At 46.3% G+C, this 21,278-nt stretch overlaps 1 protein-coding gene across 6 annotated transcripts in view; it reads right to left on the minus strand.

Moving 5' to 3' along the window:
* SDK1 (sidekick cell adhesion molecule 1) overlaps positions 1-21,278 on the minus strand; it is a 536,293-nt gene that overhangs the window by 87,002 nt on the left and 428,013 nt on the right. For all 6 annotated transcript variants that reach the window (XM_048493601.1, XM_048493596.1, XM_048493599.1 and 3 more), the window contains 3 exons: positions 17,378-17,615; positions 5,992-6,107; positions 4,060-4,249 (listed from right to left, as the gene is read on the minus strand). In XM_048493601.1, coding sequence (XP_048349558.1) covers positions 4,060-4,249; positions 5,992-6,107; positions 17,378-17,615 — 544 coding nt within the window. The remainder of the gene's footprint in view (positions 1-4,059; positions 4,250-5,991; positions 6,108-17,377; positions 17,616-21,278) is intronic.

The raw sequence follows: 21,278 nt of genomic DNA on the forward strand, positions 1-21,278 counted from the left end.
GGGTTTAAGTTGAACAGGCAGATACAGGACATCAAGGGCTTGATTGGATGAAGCTGCCTGTACGGAATCAAGCCATTGGTCCATCGAGGTCAGTACTGTCTTCTTGGATTGGTGGCAGCTCTCCGGGGGCTCAAGCAGAGACCTTTCCTGTCACCTACCACCACTTTCTTTAATTGGGATTGATGGCGATTGAACCTGGGACCTCCTGCAGGTCAAGCAGATGCTTGGATGCTGTTCTCTTCTCAGGAATTATAATTTCCTTATCCACACACCCGTCGTTGTCATCAGAAACTGAGGCACCCTGTTAATGTCTCATATAGGGGACAGTTCTGAAGAAGTTACACCGGAGTGCTGTACGGGGTGCTTAGACCCAATTCACCGTACGGACACAAAGACACACAGTGGGACACTCTTTCCTTCCTTTGCAGGCACAACAGTGCGAGAAGGGGAATGGCAAACAGAAGGCATCTAGGTGCACAAAAGTGCTTTTGGGGCAAGGAGACTGATGAATTTCATGCACCGTGAGTACTTATCCGCACAGTAATCATTCCTGAAATGCTGCCGCTTCAGATTTCAGTAGTTTACTGCAGCAGTATAGGTATTTATAGGGATGTTTTGACAAACAAAATCCGACCAAAGAGGGAAGGCTCGTATAAGGGCCTACCTGGAGATGCCTATGTGCCAATCAGAACGCGCAAGAGGCCCCTGGTTATTGTATTCCTGTCTGCCATACGCTAGTGAAGTGCTAAATTACCTTGAGAGAGAAGAGGGTTGCTTTCCATATCATTCCTTTGGCTGCACAATTGGAATAATATTCTCCAGCCTCACTGCTAGCTCACAGTTTGAGTTGTCTTCTAATTTTGCGTCTCTGTTTTGAGCACTTCCACTGGGTCATGAGCGCAAGAGAGGGATCAGATAGAGGCGCATTACTGACAGACGGCAGGCAGCCAGATTACCTGTATCAAGGTCACCTGGGGGAAGCTGCAGATAATGTGCAAATCCAGAGGCTCGGATGTTCCCCTTAAGATGAAATCCCACCTCTGCTCACACCTATAATGCTTTTAATTAAACTGATCAGGAAGGAATCAAAGCAGGCCTATGCCAGGAGTTTGGGGATAGAAGAACAAACAGCACCATTTGCCAACAGGTGTCACTGGAAGGAAGATAAGACGAAGGTTTGTCAAAATGAGCCAAACATTGTCTCATTATACTGTGGTTCCTGCAGTGTTGGGCGTGTGTTCTATTTAAACATCCATCCCTTTGTACCCCCACCCCACCCCCGATCCTTCCTCCCAAGTGCTCAGATGTCAATCTATCTCAGTTCATCTTGTCAATAACCCTTAGTGAGTCTCATGGCTGACAAGAGGTGAGAACTGACACACCTTCCTTCTTCTTCTTCTAGGGACATGATTTCACACAACCCAGACTGATCCAGCAACCCTAGGAAGAAGAAGAGGAGTTTGGATTTATACCCCACCTTTCTCTCTTGTAAGGAGACTCAAGGTGGCTTACAAGCTCCTTTCCCCTCCTCTCTCCAACTTGTGAGGGAGGTGGGGCTGAGAGAGTTCTGAGAGAACTGTGACTAGCCCAAGGTCACCCAGCAGGAATGTAGGAGTGTGGAAACACATATGGTTTACCAGATAAGCCTCAGCCACTCAGGTGGAGGAGTGGGGAATCAAACCCAGTTCTCCAGATTAGGATCTACCTGCTCTTAGCCACTACACCATGCTGGAGTAGGTTTTGGCTCCACCAACCACAGTCACAACAAATGTCTGTAACACTTGCAAACAGGTAGCAGACAGCTGCTGAACTCCCACCATTTGGCTTATCCTTTGTTAGTCAGCTGTGCTTTTTAAGGCCATGATCCCGACATGCTTGTTAGGGAGTAAGATCCACGGCATCCAGTGGGTGGGGTAAATGAACGCAGGGTTGTGGGGTACATCACTTGCCAGCCTGCTGTTGCCTCTAATGTTTCTGATTGCCACAGTCACAAGGCAAATTCAGGCTGTGGATCCATGAGATCTTTCAGCCTTTCCATTTTGGAAGTTCTGACTTTTAAGCCTGCTTCTGACTTGCTGCTGTATCTCTTCCCTATAGAAGATGAAGGCCAAGGAGAACAGCCCAATATTGGTGGGATGAAAAGCATCTGGCCCTTTTCAGTCCCCAGCCGGTATTTCAGATGTCCTCAGGTGTTATGAGCCTGAGGGCGTTTTTGGACTTTTCACACTGGGTGGTAGGTGCAGCGTCAAGATGGCTACAGCGAGAGGCTGATCCAACTGCAAAACGTCAGCGACCGTGGTTGTGCATAAGCATCACAGTCACTTTTCAGCATTCCATGCAAAAGCTCTGTTTAACAGGATGCCTTTAACATGAACACATTGTTTTAAAATATTTTCCTGCATATATGCGTACTGACGCAGTGAAGATCCTTGTGTTGTGATGGGAGCTGTTACTGAAGCAACTTAACTCCAGTGACCAGTCAGAAGCTCTGCTGGGAAAAAGCTTCATCCAACTTTGTCCACTTACTAAAACCACTTGGTAGGTACCACAAAAGGTATAGGTGGGGATCACGGTGGGGTATTCTGCTGCCTGGCTAAGGCCTTCTGTTTTACCAAGGCTTACTTAACAACTTTTAACGTGCCTGCTGCTCCTTTTAAAAGCAATCCTTATCTATCTTTTCATTATTACTCTTTGTTTTATTGACATTTTATGCGGTGTCATTTATTGACATGAATTGTGTGTTACTCCAAGCAATTTCGTTTTAAGTAAAAGCAATAAAGGATTAAATAAAGAGGCAGAGCTGGCTCACAGGGCACCTCAGACGGTGGGCTGGGTTTGCGATTCAAATCTCTCCCCTGACAAAACCTCGCTGGGTGCCCCCCCCGCCCTGCAAGCAGGCCACCATTTCTCACCTTCGGGCCCTATCCTTTGTTTATAAGATAAGGATCCAGGAATACTAATAAAGCTTTCCAAGAACACTGCAAGGGCCATTAGGGATTCAAATCATACCACACACTTGGAAGCAGCACCTTGTTACATAAATAGATGTTCCTCATCTGCTGCGTCATTCCTCCAGCCCAGGGGCTGGTGATCTTTTACCATTTAAAGGTAAATTGCTTCAAGATTTCAAAACAGGAGAGATCAAAGAGTCAGTAAGAAAGCCCCTTTGCCTAGCTCAAAACATGCCACATAACATTATTGATAATTGACATGATGATTAATAGCAGCAGTATGCTGTAATCTGTTTGTAACCCGCAGATTTGTTTTGGAATGGGATTTCTACTGCAGCATCACTTTGCACATTTCTTAGAAACGTATACCATTAACTGGTCAAGCACACCCTTGCCTCCTTCACGCCCTGGACTGATCGGTGGTCAAGTCAGTTGGGGACAGCTACCATCTTAAGAGCAGCCAAGGCAAGGGCACAGCGTGGGTCTGTGGATCTGGCTACTGTAACTCCTGGACATTACTGCTCTCTGTCCAGAGCTCCCACAGCCAGCGGAGATTGTTAGATGTTTTGCTTCCGCCATGTGCCAACCACAGCAGAGGCAGCCGGCGTGGTATGGACAATCCTGTGTGCTAATGGAACTAGATCTGCTTCAGCGATGAGCCACGTTTACCTTGCAGGAGATAACATTTAGCTGATCCCTGCTCTAGGCCTTCGGTTATCTTCCACTGATGACTTGGGTTGTAAAGCCCTCCGGCCCGCTGTTGGTTTTTCACTTAGCTTGAGATCTGAATACTGAAAACTGAACTTGTTTTCTATGTGTGTAGGGGTGTGTGTGTGTGTTGCATTTCATGAGGATTTTTGGAGAGTAAAAGACTTGTTCGCTTTTGGTGACTTTTCAGTGAGTGTGCCACATATAAACTGAATGTGTTCAGTATTCAAGAAGCATTGCCCTCTTGGTTCACTAGATAAGCCTCCACTACTCAGGTGGAGGAGAGGGGAATCAAATCCGGTTCTCCAGATTAGAACCCGCCTGCTCTTAACCACTACACCACACTGGCTCTCAGTCCTCCATTTTAAACAGTAATGCCCCAACAGCCCAACAGACTCACCATCGTCTTTTGTCCTCTCAATGACAGCAGGAGAGCTGGGGACCCCATCGCCAATCCGAGTGAAGGCCAGCACTTGAATCTCGTAAAGCACATACTTGCGCAGGCCAGCCAGAAGGACGGAAAGGGTGTGGTTCCCTCTCACCACCTGACTGCTCAATGTGCTCTCCACGTCTTTAGCCCAAAACAAAACCTGCAGAAAATTAAGAGGATGTCCATGGAAACAAACTGTTCTCCAAGCACCCCAGGAACAACCTATCACAGGGTTGGTGCCCTTGGAAGCAGAGAGTCACAGAGACTTGCGTTATTTCTGTAACATTTCTTTACTTACAATTATAAACAATCATGCAGCCCAGGCGAGCTATAAAGAAGCATTAATTCCCCAAGCAATGAACAGCAGACTCTTTTACCTGCCAGGTAGATTTCTTTTCTGGTACATTCCAACTGCTGAGCCAGATGGTTGCCGTTTAACTACACATACACAGAGGCAAGCCCTACCCAGATACGTTGGTCCAATTAGCAAGAAGCCACCAGCCACTGCAGGAGTATCCGGTTGTGATAAGATTTTACAAGTACATGCTTCATTCAGTCAAGCAAGAGTTAACTGCTGAAGTCACATGCCCAGGATCACATGAGCTTCTGGAAAGATCTCTCCTTCCTTCTTCCAGCAAACAAACCACTGATGTTTGTTATATCATGGATAAAACTCATAAACATAGCAGCATAACAGCAGTAAACATAGCACTGGAAATATAACATTGTGAACAGTTGTAAACATAACCTTATAAATAAGAACATAAGAACCTAAGACAGAGCCTGCTGGATCAGACCAGAGTCCATCTAGTCCAGCACTCTGCTACTTGCAGGGGCCCATCAAATACCATTGGGAGCACACATGCAGGAGGTGAAAGCAATGGCCTTCTGCTGCTGCTACTGCTCCCGAGCACCTGGTCTGCTAAGGCTTCTGCAATCCCAGATCAAGGAGGATCAAGATTGGTAGTCATAGATCAACTTCTCCTCCATCAATCTGTCCAAGCCCCTTTGAAGGCTATCCAGGTTAGTGGCCATCACTACCTCCTGTGGCAGCACCAATCCAAACACCAATCACGTGTTGTATGAAGAAATGTTTCCTTTTATTAGTCCTAATTCTTTCCCCCAGCATTTTCAATGTATGGCCCCTGGTTTTAGTATCGTGAGAAAGAGAAAAATTTCTCTCTATCAACATTTTCTACCCCATGCATAAATTTATAGACTTCAACCATATCTCTCAGAGACGTCTCCTCTCCAAACTAAAGAGTCCCAAACGCTGCAGCCTCTCCTCATAAGGAAGGTGCTCCAATCCCTCAATCAAATATGTTATATTTACAATGCTATTTCAGTTTGCTATTACAATGTTTACTGCAGTTATGCTTATGAGTTTATGAGTTACATCCAAGATGTTATGTTTATTATATTTATGCTGTTATGTTTGATCCTAATGTTTATTGATACTTTGCTTTGATGGTGGTTGTACGATGTCATGCTGTTGTGAGCCGCCCTGAGCCTCTCGGGGGAGGGTGGTCTATAAATTAAATATCCTATCCAATCCAAAAGAGGAGCGACCAACATATGTGCACAGATAGACTGCGCAGACACCCAGACTGAGCATGTGCACAGAGTATGTTTAGTGTAACTTTATCTGTTATCTAGTAAAGTTCAACAAAACAACTCACTTGCACCTCTGCTCTGTTTTCTACTCTGCTAGTTCATTGCAATACAACAGCTAGCCCAGATGTGAGAATGCAGGGCTAGCGCACATTGTTCATTTAACATCAGCTGTCAGGAGTTCCATAACCAAATATTGAAAAAAAAACACAGATGAGACCAAAAAAAAATCAAGGGAAAATATTCTTATGTCAAAGCACAAAAGACTTGGGAGACTGGAAAGTCATATACCTTGTAGCCAAGAATAAGTCCATTCTGCTCTGGTTCCGGGACCGCTGCCCACCTCAGGAGGATTTGAGTTGAGCTCACGGCTTCAGCCGACACGTTCTCTGGCGGAGCTGAAGGAACTGCAAATGGCCAAATTTACAGAAATTAGGGGACGGGAACTACATCCATTCCTTCACTCGCCAGTACTTCTAGGATCCTCTCAGATCCAAAGGCTCCTGGCCACTATTTTACATGGAAATATATTCGTGCACAAAAACAAGGGATGCACAGACCAAGAAAAACAGGACACAACAAAGACTATAATGCACAAAAGCCATGAAAAGCCTTACTGAAGAAAAAGATTTGCCCTGGAAGCCTCGACAGAGAACGATCTGAGCTCCTCTCTGGCATGATAGCATGAGCTGATTTTAATTCCTTTGAAACGCACAAGGGCAGCGAGATCTTCTCAAGCCAATCGAGATTAAGCCTAATGCCTTGAACTAAAGAGGCTTCGCCTCTGTACCAGAACCCTTTTTGGCTCTGTCTTGTCCAGCTTGTTACAAAGGTATTTCGCAAACGCTCCCTGAAGGACGAGGCTACCTTCTTTTCTTTCCGTTTCTTAAAATAGATGTTAGGGTTGTGGCTACAATGTGAGCTGTGTAATTGGCACCCTGGACGATTGTAGGCAGGAAAACAAACAGTAACAATCCACACATAGAATTATTTTTTTTTAAGTGAGATGCTGTCATTATGGCCCAGGACTACGGTTGTTGGCCCTCATTAGAGCCTGGGGAACCCCATGCCCTGTTGCCCCTCCCTTGGCACTGACAGAAAAAAAAAGAAACAAATCTTTTTGTGTTGATCATTAAGAATTTATTACAAGGGCTTTATATGTTTGAGAGGACGATAATGTATGCACAACAGCCATTTATTATTTTGCAACAGATAATACGATTTCTCATTAGGATATTTTGTGCTTATGTTTCTACAGATGGGGCCACAGAAGGTGTTCACCAGGCATAACGTAACCCGGGGGTTAGCTAACCCCTTGCCTAATGTATACTTATCTTATATCCACGTAAAGAGTTTTTGTGTTTGAGATATATCATTGTCAGGACATAAAAAGTATTGCTCTAGTAAAAATACCATTGTGAAGGTAGTAATTCCTATGTGGTTGTCAAGCATTATTTAAGGAAACTACGTTTCACAGTATTTCAGCCTTAAGGGTACGGAATATTCTTTTTGATAACTTTTGATAGGCCATACACAAACCGCAAGGTTACAATTTTGCTGCACAAACCAGAGATCTCTGCACTTTACCAGCTATAAACAAAACTTGGCCACTGAGCAAGAAACAGTAATATCCTCATCCTCAAGTAAAAAGTTAACAATAAAATAATCCAAATGTCTCAAAATTCTGGGCAGTTCTAACACAGAGATTTCCCCATACCACCAGAGAGATCCCCTATCAAGCACAGATTACGATGATGCTTACCTTCGAAAGTGAACACAGGAATCAGCGCATCAGACGAACGCCAAGAATGGTTCTTTTCACTACAGAATTGCCTCTAACTGGCTTGTGGTGTCTCTCTTGTGTCTTTTCCCAGCCTTCTACTAAAGGCCTAATCAGAAATGTTCAGATTTAAAGTGGAACATAAATCAGACGCTCAGCCCTTGAGCTGTGACCCTCTTTTCAAACTGAGGGCTGGTTTCCAGACAACGTTTCTTAACCTGACGAGCATCAGGCTAAACTCCAGCCTTCTCCCTCCCGTTTTTTAAGGGCATCTATGCAAGCAGCCATCAAATTAAGCCCAGATCTCAAAGCTTTGTACGTGGACATGGCCTAAGGAAGCACCGAGTTCCAAAAGGGAACTTTTTTTTTGAAGAAAAGTAATGAAACAAACACATGCCTCTTTATAAGTAAGACTCTAATTTAAAGGTCACAGTAGAATTACTGTCACTAACCTGCACCTGAGAGGGAGAAATTCAACATATTTGAACAGTCCCACTCTACCTCCCTGTCACAGCCATCCAGACACCTTGGAGGCAAGTTTAATACCTTTCGATTAACAACATTAGCTTCAGAGTCCGCCTTAAACATCCAGACAGGATTTTTTTTTAAAGGGGAGGGGGGCATTTATGGCTCTCTTCAACAATGCATGTCCAAGAAGCGCAATAAGTCATGAGTCAAGTGGCAGAAGGGAATCTTTGAAGAGAAGAAAAAATTTGGTAATATGCTCGGTACCACAAGAGTACTAGCCAGATCAAGAACTGGTTGTGCAAGAAGAAGAAGAAGAAGAAGAAGAAGAAGAAGAAGAAGAGGAGGAGGAGGAGGAGGAGGAGGAGGAGGAGGAGGAGGAGGAGGAGGAGGAGTTTGGATTTATACCCCACCTTTCTCTCCTGTAAGGAAACTCAAGGTGGCTTACAATCTCCTTTCACTTCCATTCCCCACAACAGACACCTTGTGAGGTGGGTGGGGCTGAGGGAGTGCTGAATGAACTGTGACTGGCCCAAGATCACCCAGGAGGAATGTAGGAGTGCGGAAACATGCCGTATATACTCGTGTATAAGCCAACCCGCATATAAGTCGAGGCACCTAATTTTAACTCAAAAAACTGGGAAAACTTATTGACACGTATAAGTCAAGGGTGGGAAATGCAGCAGCTACTGGTAAATTTCAAAAATAAAAATAGATATCAATAAAATTACATGAATTGAGGCATCAGTTGGTTAAATGTTTTTGAATATTTATTTCAAAGAAAAACTGTAAACTAGCTCTGTAAGTGGAAAAGAGGGTCAACAAAAACAATATGGTCTCAACAATAACTTTAAAAGTACAAAAACCTTAGCTCAACCAGCAGCCAAGCTAAAACACAAGAGTTAAAATCCTTCAAAACTGGATTTCTGGTCATGGGAGGAATGTTTATGTTAGCAGTACCAACATTTCTAGGATTGATCTTTAGGGAGACTCTTCCTGGATGATACCACTCAGGTTTTGTGCTGTTTTGTTCAGGGGATCCTAAGTTAGTAGACCCCTCAAAAATGTAGCCCTCCCATCTACTATTGGAAACAACGGGGATGGGGCATTCCCTCTCTGGGGGGGTCCATAACTTTGGACCCCCTAAACCAAACATCACCAAACCTGGCTGGTATCAGCAAAAGATTATCCTGATGATACCACCCAGGTTTGGTGAGGTTTGGTTCAAGGAGTCCAAAGTTACGGACCCTCAAAAGGTAGCCCCATCTACTATTAGCTCCCATTGGAAACAATGGGGGATGGGGCACCCCCTTTGGGGGTCCATAACTTTGGACCCCCTGAACCAAACTTTACCAAACGTGGGCGGTATCCTCAGGAGAGTCTCTTGAAAAATCCCTGAAATTTTGGTGCCGCTGGCCTAAAAACTACGCCCTTCGGTGGCCGACAAAATAAAAACCCTGAAATATTTTGTAAAATACACCTGAGGGGGGCTTTTTCAGCACAAAAATTCGACTTATATGTGAGTATACAGATAAGCCTCTGCCACTCAGGCAGAGGAGTGGGGAATCAAACCCGGTTCTCCAGATTAGAATCCACCCGCTTTTAACCACTACACCACGCTGGCTCTCAGTGGTGGTTCTGGTGGTCGGGATCGGGAAGGGCTATTTGGCTACAGAGGAATTTCTGTATGTGTGGGAAATAGCTTGTTCGTCATGTGCTCACAGGCAAGAGAGATGCACAGTTTTTAAAGGGCACCTGTGAGACCTGGAAAACCAGAGGGCCCTCCAAAGTGCAGTAGAAGTGGGAGGGGCGCAACAGAAAAAACCCACAATTGCCCAGTGACCACATGCTGGAGTTTGTGTAGGGAAAACATCTGCTCCTCACACAATAAAAAAGAGGGTAGTACCATGCAAATAATATGGCTTTCTCAGAGAGCTGCTGCTCTGAGAGGAGACTGGCGTCTGCTGCAACAGACCTTGCCGGCTGGATCTTTCTGACAATGGGGTCGGAGCCATGAAGTTCCAACCTGAATTGTTGGTAGCTCCATGTTGACTCATCATCTTTACATCCATTTTTCGGCTATCAATTAGTCAGGGCATGAGAAACAGGAGCTCCAACCCTCCTCCTGGAATTGGAGTTGGCCCCTCCGCGCTTCCCCCAGCTCTGGATTTCTTCTTCATCTTCTCCTAGATCTACCCCCACAAGGATATAATTATGTTAGAGGAATATGGATTGCCGGGAGCCATGAATGTCTTTGGCTAGCTGCCAGCACTCTACTCGTAGATCTTCTCTCTCTCTCTCTCTCTCTCTCTCTCTCTCTCTCTCTCTCACACACACACACACACACACACACACACACACACACACACACACACACACACACACACACACACAGCGGACTCCCACATGAATCACTTCTCCGAAAGACAGAGCATGAAAAAAAAAAGAGGTGTACCAGATGGAGGTGTAAAGAAAACCAGCCGCTCTCTCAGCCATGCTTGTTCATCGATTCACTTGTTTGATTTTGCCTTTCAAGCAGAAAGACTGTACTTTAAAAAAAAACACTGTCCCCCCCACATCTGCTTTTCAGGTTCAACGACCAGGAATTCTCAACCCCCTTTCCACTGACAGTTCATAGGAAGCAGAGATTGAAGCTGCATTCACATTTCAGAAATTCCTGCAAAACTGGATGATTGCTGCTAGGGGGAGTCGAAGCTTTAATAATGCAGACAATGTGGCTTTCTCACCCCTCAGGGCTGGTTGGGACCACTAGGGATCTGAATTGCACCTTGCCCATGCCAGAAAACGCTTGCAGCAACTACTGGAAATTTCTCAGCCTTCCGCTGCGAGGTCCTTTGGTTTCTCCCAAGCGGGGCTCAGTTCAAGGGAACTGACAAAGGAGAACAGAGGTAGCCTTGCTGACTTCTGGAGGTTTGGGGCAGTGCTTTGGGGAGGGATTTCACGAGGTATCTATGGGATAGTGTGGCCATTTTCTCCAAGAGAATGGGCCTCTGGAGATCAGTCATAATTCTAGGAGATCTCTAGGCACCACCCGGAGGCAACAAAGTTCTAGCCACATGGGCTGAGTTTGATCATAGGGGCCGAGCTAACTTACAAATAGAAGACTCAAGGAGATGAGATGTTTGGAGTTGTGTGAACAAAGCTCCCTAAATCTCTTCTCTAAAGACCACCAACTGCCTCCCCTTTATGCTCTCCCCTACCCTCAGACAAAGTGGAAGAACCAGAGGTGGGATCCAACCAGTTCTCACCACTTCTCTAGAAGTGGTTACTAATTTTTTCTGAGTGCCGAGAAGGGGTTACTAAAGCAACCTCCCTGCCCAATAGGGACTGGAGGTGCGTGTGTGCGGCGGCACCACTGTTTGAATCCCACCACCATCGGAACCTGTTATTAAAATTTTTGGATCGCACCACTGGGAAGAACTACATAGGATTTGTCATTTTATTTGCCATCCAGACCTTTATTTTTAGGTTTTAGTTATATTATTTATTGCATTTTATTGGAATACTATGTTTTAATTTTTGTACGCCCCACAGAGCCCAACCTTGGTTGGGAATGGGCAGGATATAAATATAATAGGAAAAAAAACAGGCACTGAGGGGAAGGGGGGGGGCTGATTCAGACCAGAACTGAAGTGTACGGTGGATTGAGAAAAAAGAGCAACTTTTGTCTTTCTCCAAATGTTGAAACTAAGAAGCACCTGGACGTTGCCTAAGAGAAAAGATGGTTCTTTCATTGAGAGCCAGCATGGTGTAGAGATTAAGAGCAGGTGCACTCTAATCTGGGGAACCAGGTTTGATTCCCTGCTCTGTCACTTGAGCTATGGAGGCTTATCTGGTGAACTAGATTAGCTTGTGCACTCCAACACATGCCAGCTGGGCGACCTTGGGCTAGTCTCAGCCCCACCCACCTCACAGGGTGTTTGTTGGGGGGTGGGGGGAGGGAAAGGAGATTGTAAACCCCTTTGAGTCTTCTTACAGGAGAGAAATCCAAACTCTTCTTCTTCATTGTTGTTGGCTGTGATGGGTTTTGGGGTCAGTGAGAGGCTGGAAAGCAGTCACCCAAGGGAAACCATAAAAGACAAGACTAGTGGGATACCTAAAGAACTCCCAATAAGAGGAGAGAGGCAGTAAGAAAACAGGAAAATAAGTAAATTTAATTTTAATTAATAATTAAGCTTAATTTTTGCCTGGAGATAAGGAGGAGGAAAATTTCTGGCAATGCCCCATCCCCAAACATCAGGCGGGCTTTGAAACACCTTTTATCTCGTCCACCTCTCCTCGCAGGTCACACTACGGGGCAAAACGGACATCTCTCTCCTGATCTCTCTGCTCTAAGCCCAATCCCAGGTTGTAAAAAGCAACCCCGGCTCACCGTCCATCCCACTAACTGTGTTCCACTGGCAGCTCTAAGTCCGTTTGATTGTCTTTATCACCCAATTGCTTTGAAAGATGAAGCCCAAGGTGGGGATTTCTGCTTCTGCAAGGGAGAACCTTTTTCTTGAACTGGGACGACATTGCAGCGTGGAAGCGGGGCGAACAAAAGAGATGATTTGCAAAGGTTTGCTAAAGACCAGAATGGTGCTGGTGATGGCACAGTTCAATTGTCCTTGTCTGTAAAAGTTAATATAACAATATAAGTCCTATGGCACCTTAACCACTTGCTGAGTCACTGGGCTCCTGCTGCAGTTGCATGTTACAGATCACCAGGGTGGCCAATCTGGGATTATCATCTTCTAAAAACTAAACAGTAAATTATTTAAGTATTGTGTGTCAGATATATACTGTTGGAAACTGACCTGAGCACAGGAAGAGAGGTCTGGTAATCTAATAAAGTAAATTAGAATAAAATAAAACCATCTTAAAACCAAGTCCTCCACTGCTGCAGCCTTTAGAGCCACTCCATCTCCTCAGGGAATCCAGTGGTTGTATTGCTGGGGGACGGGGGTGGGGGTAGTGATTTATTACAAAATTCCCAACGTCCACACAAACTGTAATTCCCAGGCTCCTTTGCAGGCCAACAGGTATGTATACAGCCAGAATAGAACTGACACACGAAGGATGCCCCACAGAGCTCTGGGTTTGTTGTGAGGCACAGCAGGAACCCACCTGTTTTTGGCATACCTCAAAAATTGACCCCATCTCTGGGGTGGAAAATTCCAAGAGATTTGGGGATGTTTCCTGGGGAGGGGGTTAGCAGAGCAGGGTACAATACCAGATACTCCACCCTCCATGTTAGTCATTACAGCAAGTGATACTCTGCAATGTAGAACAGAACCCCTAATAATTTATCCAGTAAGTTGATAAACCATCTTGTACAGTTTGACTCTATTAACTGTGTAGAAAAGATCTCTTTGATCATTCAGTTTTGCGTAGTTTGCAGAAAGCCAGGATACGGGGAGCCTTCTGATCTCCTCGGGGCACACCATTCTGTAAGATGGGGACCACCACGGAGAAAGCACATGCATGGGCAGTTGCTGATTTTATCCATTTGCAAGCTGGCATCCATGGAAGCCTCTGCAGACATGACTCAGAGGTTTTGCCACAAAGGAACTCCATTATTTCCCATGACGGTGCAATCACAATGAAGTGTCTACATATAACGGGATGTCCAATAGATGCTCCAAGCAGCTGTGGTGGTCTTTGAGGATCTTGCTGTGTCTGTTCCCCTGCTTTCGGAGACAAGGTTGTGCTGTTGCTGGAGATGGGGTATTTTCAACAGCGGCACCATGCTGCAAGTACTCCTCTCCCCCCAGCCAATTGGTACATGTTGAGCTGATTGAACTTTAGAAGAGGAGTTGGATTTATATCCCCCTTTCTCTCCTGTAAGGAGAGTCAAAGGGGTTTACAAACTCCTTTTCCTTCCCCCCTCACAACAAACTCCTTGTGAGGTGGGTGGGGCTGACAGAGCTCCAAAGAACTGTGACTAGCCCAAGGTCACCCAGCTGGCATGTGTTGGAATGCACAAGCTATTCTGAATTCTCCAGATAAGCCTCCACAGCTCAAGTGGCAGAGCGGGGAATCAAACCCGGTTCTCCAGATTAGAGTGCACCTGCTCTTAACCACTACACCACGCTAGCCCTCACCACGCTAGCCACGTTAGGCGTAACATTGCTATTCCCCCAGGCATTTGTTGATGGCAAACTTAGTAGATTTCACTCCAACTGCTTCATGTTTGTTTCTCCTCTGGTGTCATTTTTATTTGCTGTGCTGCTACACAGGAGCACAACAGTTTCAGCAAACTTCACCAGGGACAGGTTTGGCAGGTGAGAACAATGTAACTGACATGACCGCCTGCAGGGAGAGTTGGATCTCTCCTGCCTCGTAGCAGCGGACCTTTTGGTCAGCTGCCAAATTGTGTGTGATAGTCTCAGAGATCTGACAGGAGTGCGTAGAAGCACAGAAGTGTCGGCACTGATGGTCTATGGGGTAGGAGGGAGACCTGTCCAATAAAAAGGGATGCAGGATAGCTCTAGGAAGTGCCAGAAGTAGGGTAGCTCTAGCAATTGCTGGAAACTCTATGGCAGGGGTAGGGAACCTGTGTTTTCCTGAGATAGCTCCAGGGACCACTCCTATCAAGTTTTCGTCAGCATGGCCAATTGGCCATGCTGGTAGGGGCTGATGGGAATTGTAGTTCCTGAACATCTGGAGAGCCGCAGGTTCCCTACCCCTGCTCTATGGTAAATGCCATAGAAGCAGCAACAGGTAAATATGGCTGCCAGCCAGAGGTTTCCCACCTGCCTGTGACCAGGAAGAAGAACACAAGCCGAATCAACCAACGTTTGAGCATCCTGACTATTTACCGTTCCTCATTTTAGGCCTCCTCTTGCAGAGGTTATGTCAAACTGCCGCCCTTCTGTTGTTCATTCCATTTTGCCGTTGGATTTCATTCTTTCACTGCTGATACAGGCTTAACCTCTGCAAAGCTGCCCGGCGTGTGTTATGGTTGAGAGCCCGCAGGGTGGCGAGGTCATAAATAAACAAACAAGTAAACAGGGAGACATTTGGCAGGGCATCAAGCCTTTCCCTGAACTCCCGGCCCATTTATCACCTGCCTCCATTATGGGAATGCTCTAGCTGAGCACCTAAGCTGCTTCCCGCATGCCAGCCCCAGGAGATGGTTGACCCTTGTCCCCAGATATGCTCATGATTATGGAAGAGCTGATTTTATTAACCAGGGGGGCTATGGACACTCACGCCCAGGAGACCTGCAGAAGCCCAGAGTATATATTTATAGACAGAAGGCTGGGAGCCTGGCAAGGATGGTATGAACTAATACGTGGACCGGAGCGGGATTAGCAACAAATGGAGCACCGGGCCCAAGGTTGTGCAAATACAGCGGTGCTCTGGCCCACTGTGATGTATTCCAGCACTTTCCCAACACACCCAGAGGAAGACGGCTGAAAGAACACGGTGGGAGAAATCTGAGGGGGCTGAAACGGACTGTGCAGTTGTTGAGAGCAGAGGCAGGGTTCCCGTTCCCCAGGCTGGTTTGCCTTCAATATCCTCCTGACAAGCAGAAAACTAGCAGGACAAGGAGAAAGATTCTATCTAGATCCTGAAGCCTTTCCTCACAAGAAAGGGGCTTCAACCCCCTAATCAGCTTGGATGCCCCGTTCTTTACTTTTCCCAGCTCTGCAGTGTCCCTTTTGAGATATGGTGGCCAAAACTGCACACAGTATTCCAAAGGAGGCCACCCCAAAGGAGGCCGCCCCAATATAATATTGGGTGTTGTATTTTCAATTCCTTTTCTAGTGAACTCCAACTTCCTATGACTATAGTGAGACCAGGGAGAGATCTCTATGGTCTTCATGGCAGTGCGCGGCCTTGAACCCTGGGCCAACTGCTCTCTCTCAGCCTAATTTATTCTGTAAGGTTATTTTGGGGGTTACGTAGAAAGAGCAGAGAAAGGAGAGAGAATCAAATGTGGTCCCCAAGTTCCTCGGAGGAAGACCAAGATAAAAATGCAATAATAAGGTGTATTTCTGAGTAAACATAATTAGAATTCAACTGTTCCTCCCCATTCAGCTCAGCTCAACTAAATTGAATTTATTCAATATTTTTGGGGGGGGCGGGGGGGAGTTTCGGCTGGGTTGCCCATCAATCAGGCTGTGAAAGTTTAAACTCCAACAGCTTGCCTCCAACCCAACAGGGATGCTGAGACTCCCGTACAGGTCCACAAAGAGCATGAAATGTCACAAAGCGGACCATGAACTGATCATCGCTATCCCTGATGCCTTTCCCATTCTTTGCTTGCAAGTAAGAATCTGCCACGGCGTCTACAGCTTTAATTGATCCTTTTTCTCCAGCAGTAATGAAAATATGCAAATCTGAGGACACTGTGCACTGTTTATAACGGGAAAAAAAGAGGCCTGCAATCCCATTTAAAGTGATAAATGGGACTTGGGCTCAGTGGCCAGCCCCTCTATGATTATAGAGACAAATTGCAAATACAATCCCAGCTCATTGTGCAGGTTAGCCACGACGGTGATTTACTTTCACTATTGAATACTTGATTCAAGAAAGGTCACTCCGCTCAATTATTCACCCCTGGTCTGAAGGTAAATTACATCGGATGCACGCAGGCTGGAACCGAGGAAGAGGCCTTGTTTGAAGTTATCTAGATAACAGCTTAATAACTACCTTCTGCAGATGCTAATGAGCTACCATTGCTTACTCTTGCCTGGCTGTGGCCACAAGCACGTCCCCAAGCCTGCCAGAGGTTTGTCTATTTGCAAAGCTGGGCCCCACCTAATGGAGCCACATTTACAGGCAGCAGGCATGCTGGGAAGAATTTCTGACCAGCCCAGTCTGCATGGGGCAGATGAGCAGACACCTTTGGAAAGGCGGCGGGAGGGAAAGACTGTGATTATCTGTCACTAGAGAATGCAGTACTTAAACGGGCCATTCCCAGAGCAAACATCGACAGGTCTGCTAACGTACTATGAGAAACTAATTAATTTCATAATTAAAGGCTCTGGTGAGACTCTAGGCATGCCTTTTCATCAGACCCTTTTTAATCCAATCACACCCGATGAAGAGATACACCAGGGTTATTTACCCTTAGAGGATGATACCAACTACAGGAGCTGTGACTGGCTCCATCTCATGAGGGCCAACAGGAATCGCTTGCCAGGAAACATTGAGGAAGATGTGGAAGTCCGTGGTGTCAAACCAATAATAGTGAACAGAAAAAATGGTTGGCTGGGGTTTACACACTGCTGCCCATGGCCACGCTTAGCATCATTTTCATTTTTTGCACACCACACAGGGTTTCGCCAATTGCCAGACGTGAATGCAATTCTTGTAATTTACTCAGGTAAAGCTGCACTCAACATGAAAGCGTTCATTGCATTTGTAGATATGCAGAGGCCACAGAAAATGTGTCAGAGGCAAAGGGGATAGTAGACTTACCTGATTCCCGAGTGCAGCCCCGCACCACCTCGCTCCACGGCCCTGCCCCGATGGCGTTGAATGCTTGGATCTGCAGTTCGTATTCCGTCCACTCTTCCAGATCCTCAATCGTGCGCTCCCTCTCCAGCCGGTCGCTGATTACCTTTACGAGTGCGGGCGACTGTGAGTCCACATGCCAGTATTTGATCCGGTAACCCACCGATTCGGGATTTCCGTTATACTGTGTATCGGGGAGCGGCTGGGGGCACAGGAGAAAGAGCAGGGGTGAGAGGGAGCCATTCTGTGATGGTCGAAAGTGTAGGCTGCACAGCCTTTTACAAAATCGTCGGAAGGCCTGAGCTTTTGGAGTTGTCTGGGAGTGGAGAGGTAATCTATATATATTGACCTTGCCACAGGGAGCCCTCCTCGCTTTGATAATGCTGCAGGGACCAGGCAACTGAAACTATTATAGAGAAGTTCTGAAAGGCCTGCATATTGTCCGTTCAGCAGAAGAGGCACAACGGGGACAGAGGGTGAGAAGTTCTCTACATTAAACCCACAACAGCCAGCGCTGCTCTGCAACCCGACAGCTATTTTACCAACAGACTGGCCCTTCTGCACAGAAAATGCAAAATAATCTCTGGCGGAGCTCCAAGGCCAGTAAACAAGGCCTTAATTCGCAGGCGCAAACTCTCCAAAGCTCATTATTCTTGGTGGATTATTCGTAACCTCACTCGGACAGCTGTGAAATTCATGCTGTTCCCTGCAATGTCAGGCGATCCTGGGTCTTTCATCTGCGCCTCTCTTCCCACTGAGCCATCTCACCTACTTAGAATAGCATTCCCAACTCTTTCACTAGGATCCAGAGAGCTGCTTTTGGAGTAACCAGATGGTGGGATTTGTGATCTGTTTCTCTCTTTGGAGGGCAGCTCTCCACAGGCAGATAATGAAAAACAAGAGGAGAAATTAATTCCCAGTTGCGGCAGAAATGGCTTTGAAGACTTGGGACACTCACCGGAGTCCTGAGCGTTTGGGAAATGTATATTGTAGAAGGTTGCAAACCTTCAAGTGAGGCCTGGAAATCTCCCAGAATTACAGCTACTCTCCAGAATAAGGGGATCAGTTGGAGAAAGCGGCTGTTTTGGAAGGTTAACTTTATACTGCTAACCCACCAAGGTCCCCCCATTTCCCAAACGCTGCCCTTCCACCCCAAAACCTGCAGGAATTTCCCAGCTTGGGTTTGCATCCCTCAAAGGCAAAAGGGCTATTACAGCCTCTGTTTCATATATCCTCAGGAAAACCAGGCGATGTGTGCATATTTTACAGTGGAGTGAAGGAGGGCGAAACCTTCTCAGGAAAGCAGTTTAAAGAACACTAGCTACTGAGGAACAGGGATGTTTTCCAGTCAGACAGATTCAGGGGTGGGTTTGGCTGTCCAAGGCACATGATAAATTCGTTTATCAATGGTCCAGCAATTTATCACCAGGTCCCAGAGTTGATCACTTCGCTCTCTAATCAATCACAGAGCTGCGGTTTCCCCACCAGCCCTGTTTTTCCACGGGAGAGAAATTCTCTCTCTGCAGTTTTACTAACTTACATCCAGAGCTGCTCCACGGAACTACTGAATTTCCTGGCGCTCTATCACCATAAACAAACAAGCAGCAGCATCTGTTCTATTCTAATTATGTCACATTTATAATTTCTTGTTATGCTTTTTATCGCTTAGTTCATTAGCGAAGATATGGCCAGAAATGTGGAACTGGGTTGATGCTCACGGCGTGCCAGGCCATAGAACGAAATAGCAAAAGATGATAATATCCTTGTTTGGGGAAAGGAATTAATGTTTGTTGCAAATGCATTGGGGGGGGGGGGTGTAATTTGTGGATTTCTAGAATTCTTGCTTACAGGAAAAGAAGAGATTATTTATTATTTATTAGTTAGATCTGGTATGCTGCCCACCCCTGGAGGGCTCTGGGCAGTGTACGGAAAGGAAGAAGAAGAAGAAGAAGAAGAAGAAGAAGAAGAAGAAGAAGAAGAAGAAGAAGAAGAAGAAGAAGAAGAAGAAGAAGAAGAAGAAGAAGAAGAAGAAGAAGAAGAAGAAGAAGAAGAAGAAGAAGAAGAAGAAGAAGAAGAAGACGAAGAAGAAGAAGAAGAAGAAGAAGAAGAAGAAGAAGAAGAAGAAGAAGAAGAAGAAGAAGAAGAAGAAGAAGAAGAAGAAGAAGAAGAAGAAGAAGAAGAAGAAGAAGAAGAAGAAGAAGAAGAAGAGGAGGAGGAGGAAGAGGAGGAGCAGGAGCAGGAGCAGGAGCAGGAGTTTGGATTTATATCCCCCTTTCTCTCCTGTAGGAGACTCAAAGGGGCTGATAATCTCCTTTCCCTTCCCCCCTCACAACAAACACCCTGTGAGGTGAGTGGGGCTGAGAGAGCTCCGGAAAGCTGTGACTAGCCCAAGGTCACCCAGCTGGCATGTGTGGGAGTGCACAGGCTAATCTGAATTCCCCAGATAAGCCTCCACAGCTCACGCAGCAGAGCTGGGAATCAAACCTGGGAATCAAACCCAATAAAAAATATAATACAATAGAACAATTAAAACCAAAATAGTTAAATAATTAAAAATCATATCAAAACAGAATAAAGTACCCTGACATCGGATGGCACATTCTATCCCCTTGGGAGGGGACTGGGCACAATACAGCAGCAACCAGTTGTGACAGTATGTGTGTAGGGGGGCGGGGTAGGCAATCAGCGACCAGCCTCCCCAAATGCCTGGTGGAACAACTCCATTTTACAGGCCCTGTGGAACTGTTCAAGGTCCTGTGGGGCCCTGATGGCTGGAGGGAGAGTGTTCCACCAGGCAGAGACCAGGACAGTAAAAGCCCTGGCCTGGGTAGAGGCTAGTTCCATCACTGAGGGGCTGGGGACCACCAGCAAGTTTGCCTCTGCATATTGCAGAGACTGAGTAGGCACATAAGGGGAGAGATGGTCCCTAAGTTAAAAGGTCATTCTTCCTTCAGTACAAGCCAGTGGCCATCAGCCATACTGGAGTGGATGCTGGCTTAATCCTGACAGAACGTAAGGTTGCTTCTTTGGGATGGGACTGGGTTCCCTCTGAAGGAACAGGTTCAGGGTGCTCTTGGACCCAGGCCTACTGCTGGACAAGCAGGAGGCAGTGCTGGCCAGTAGTGTCTTCTGCCAACTTCCACTGGTGAGCCAGCTGTGGTCTTTCCTGGGCAGAAAAGAGGTGGCCCATTTGGGGCTTGCCCTGGTTACATCTCAATTAGGTTACTAATGTTGTGGTGCTGTCCATGGTGCTGCCTTTGGAAGTGTTTAGTAATTTCAATGGGTGCAGAACGCTGGAGCCCAGATGTCGACGGGAGTGGGGGCGGGGGTCGTGGGGAATGTATCACTCCATCTACACTGGCTCCCACTTCGCTTCTTGGCACAATCAAGGAGCTGATCTTAACCTTTAAAGCCTACATGGCTTGGGGCTTGCTTTGGGTATTCCCGCCTTCTGCGATGAGGCAGGCAGAACCGTGGGAAAGGGCCTTTTTGGTTGTGGCACCAAACCATCCCCTTCTGTTGCTATCTTCTGCCAACAGGTGAAGACTTCCTTGTTGCATTTGGCATCCCTTTGGTGATCCTGCCTTACTTGTTATTTTTATATATCTGTGTACACCTGGTTTTGGTTTGAATTGCTTTAATGCTTTGTTTGGCTCCAGTGGTTTTCAAGACCTGTTTTTATTATGTACGTTTTAAAGCTTTTCTTGCCCTTGATGGCCTTTGGAGCAGCAGTGACATAGGAGGTTAAGAGCTCGTGTATCTAATCTGGAGGAACCGGGTTTGATTCCCAGCTTTGCCGCCTGAGCTGTGGAGGCTTATCTGGGGAATTCCGATTAGCCTGTGCACTCCCACACATGCCAGCTGG

The sequence above is a fragment of the Sphaerodactylus townsendi genome, linkage group LG04, assembly GCF_021028975.2.
Source record: "Sphaerodactylus townsendi isolate TG3544 linkage group LG04, MPM_Stown_v2.3, whole genome shotgun sequence".
NCBI classification, from domain to species: domain Eukaryota; kingdom Metazoa; phylum Chordata; class Lepidosauria; order Squamata; family Sphaerodactylidae; genus Sphaerodactylus; species Sphaerodactylus townsendi.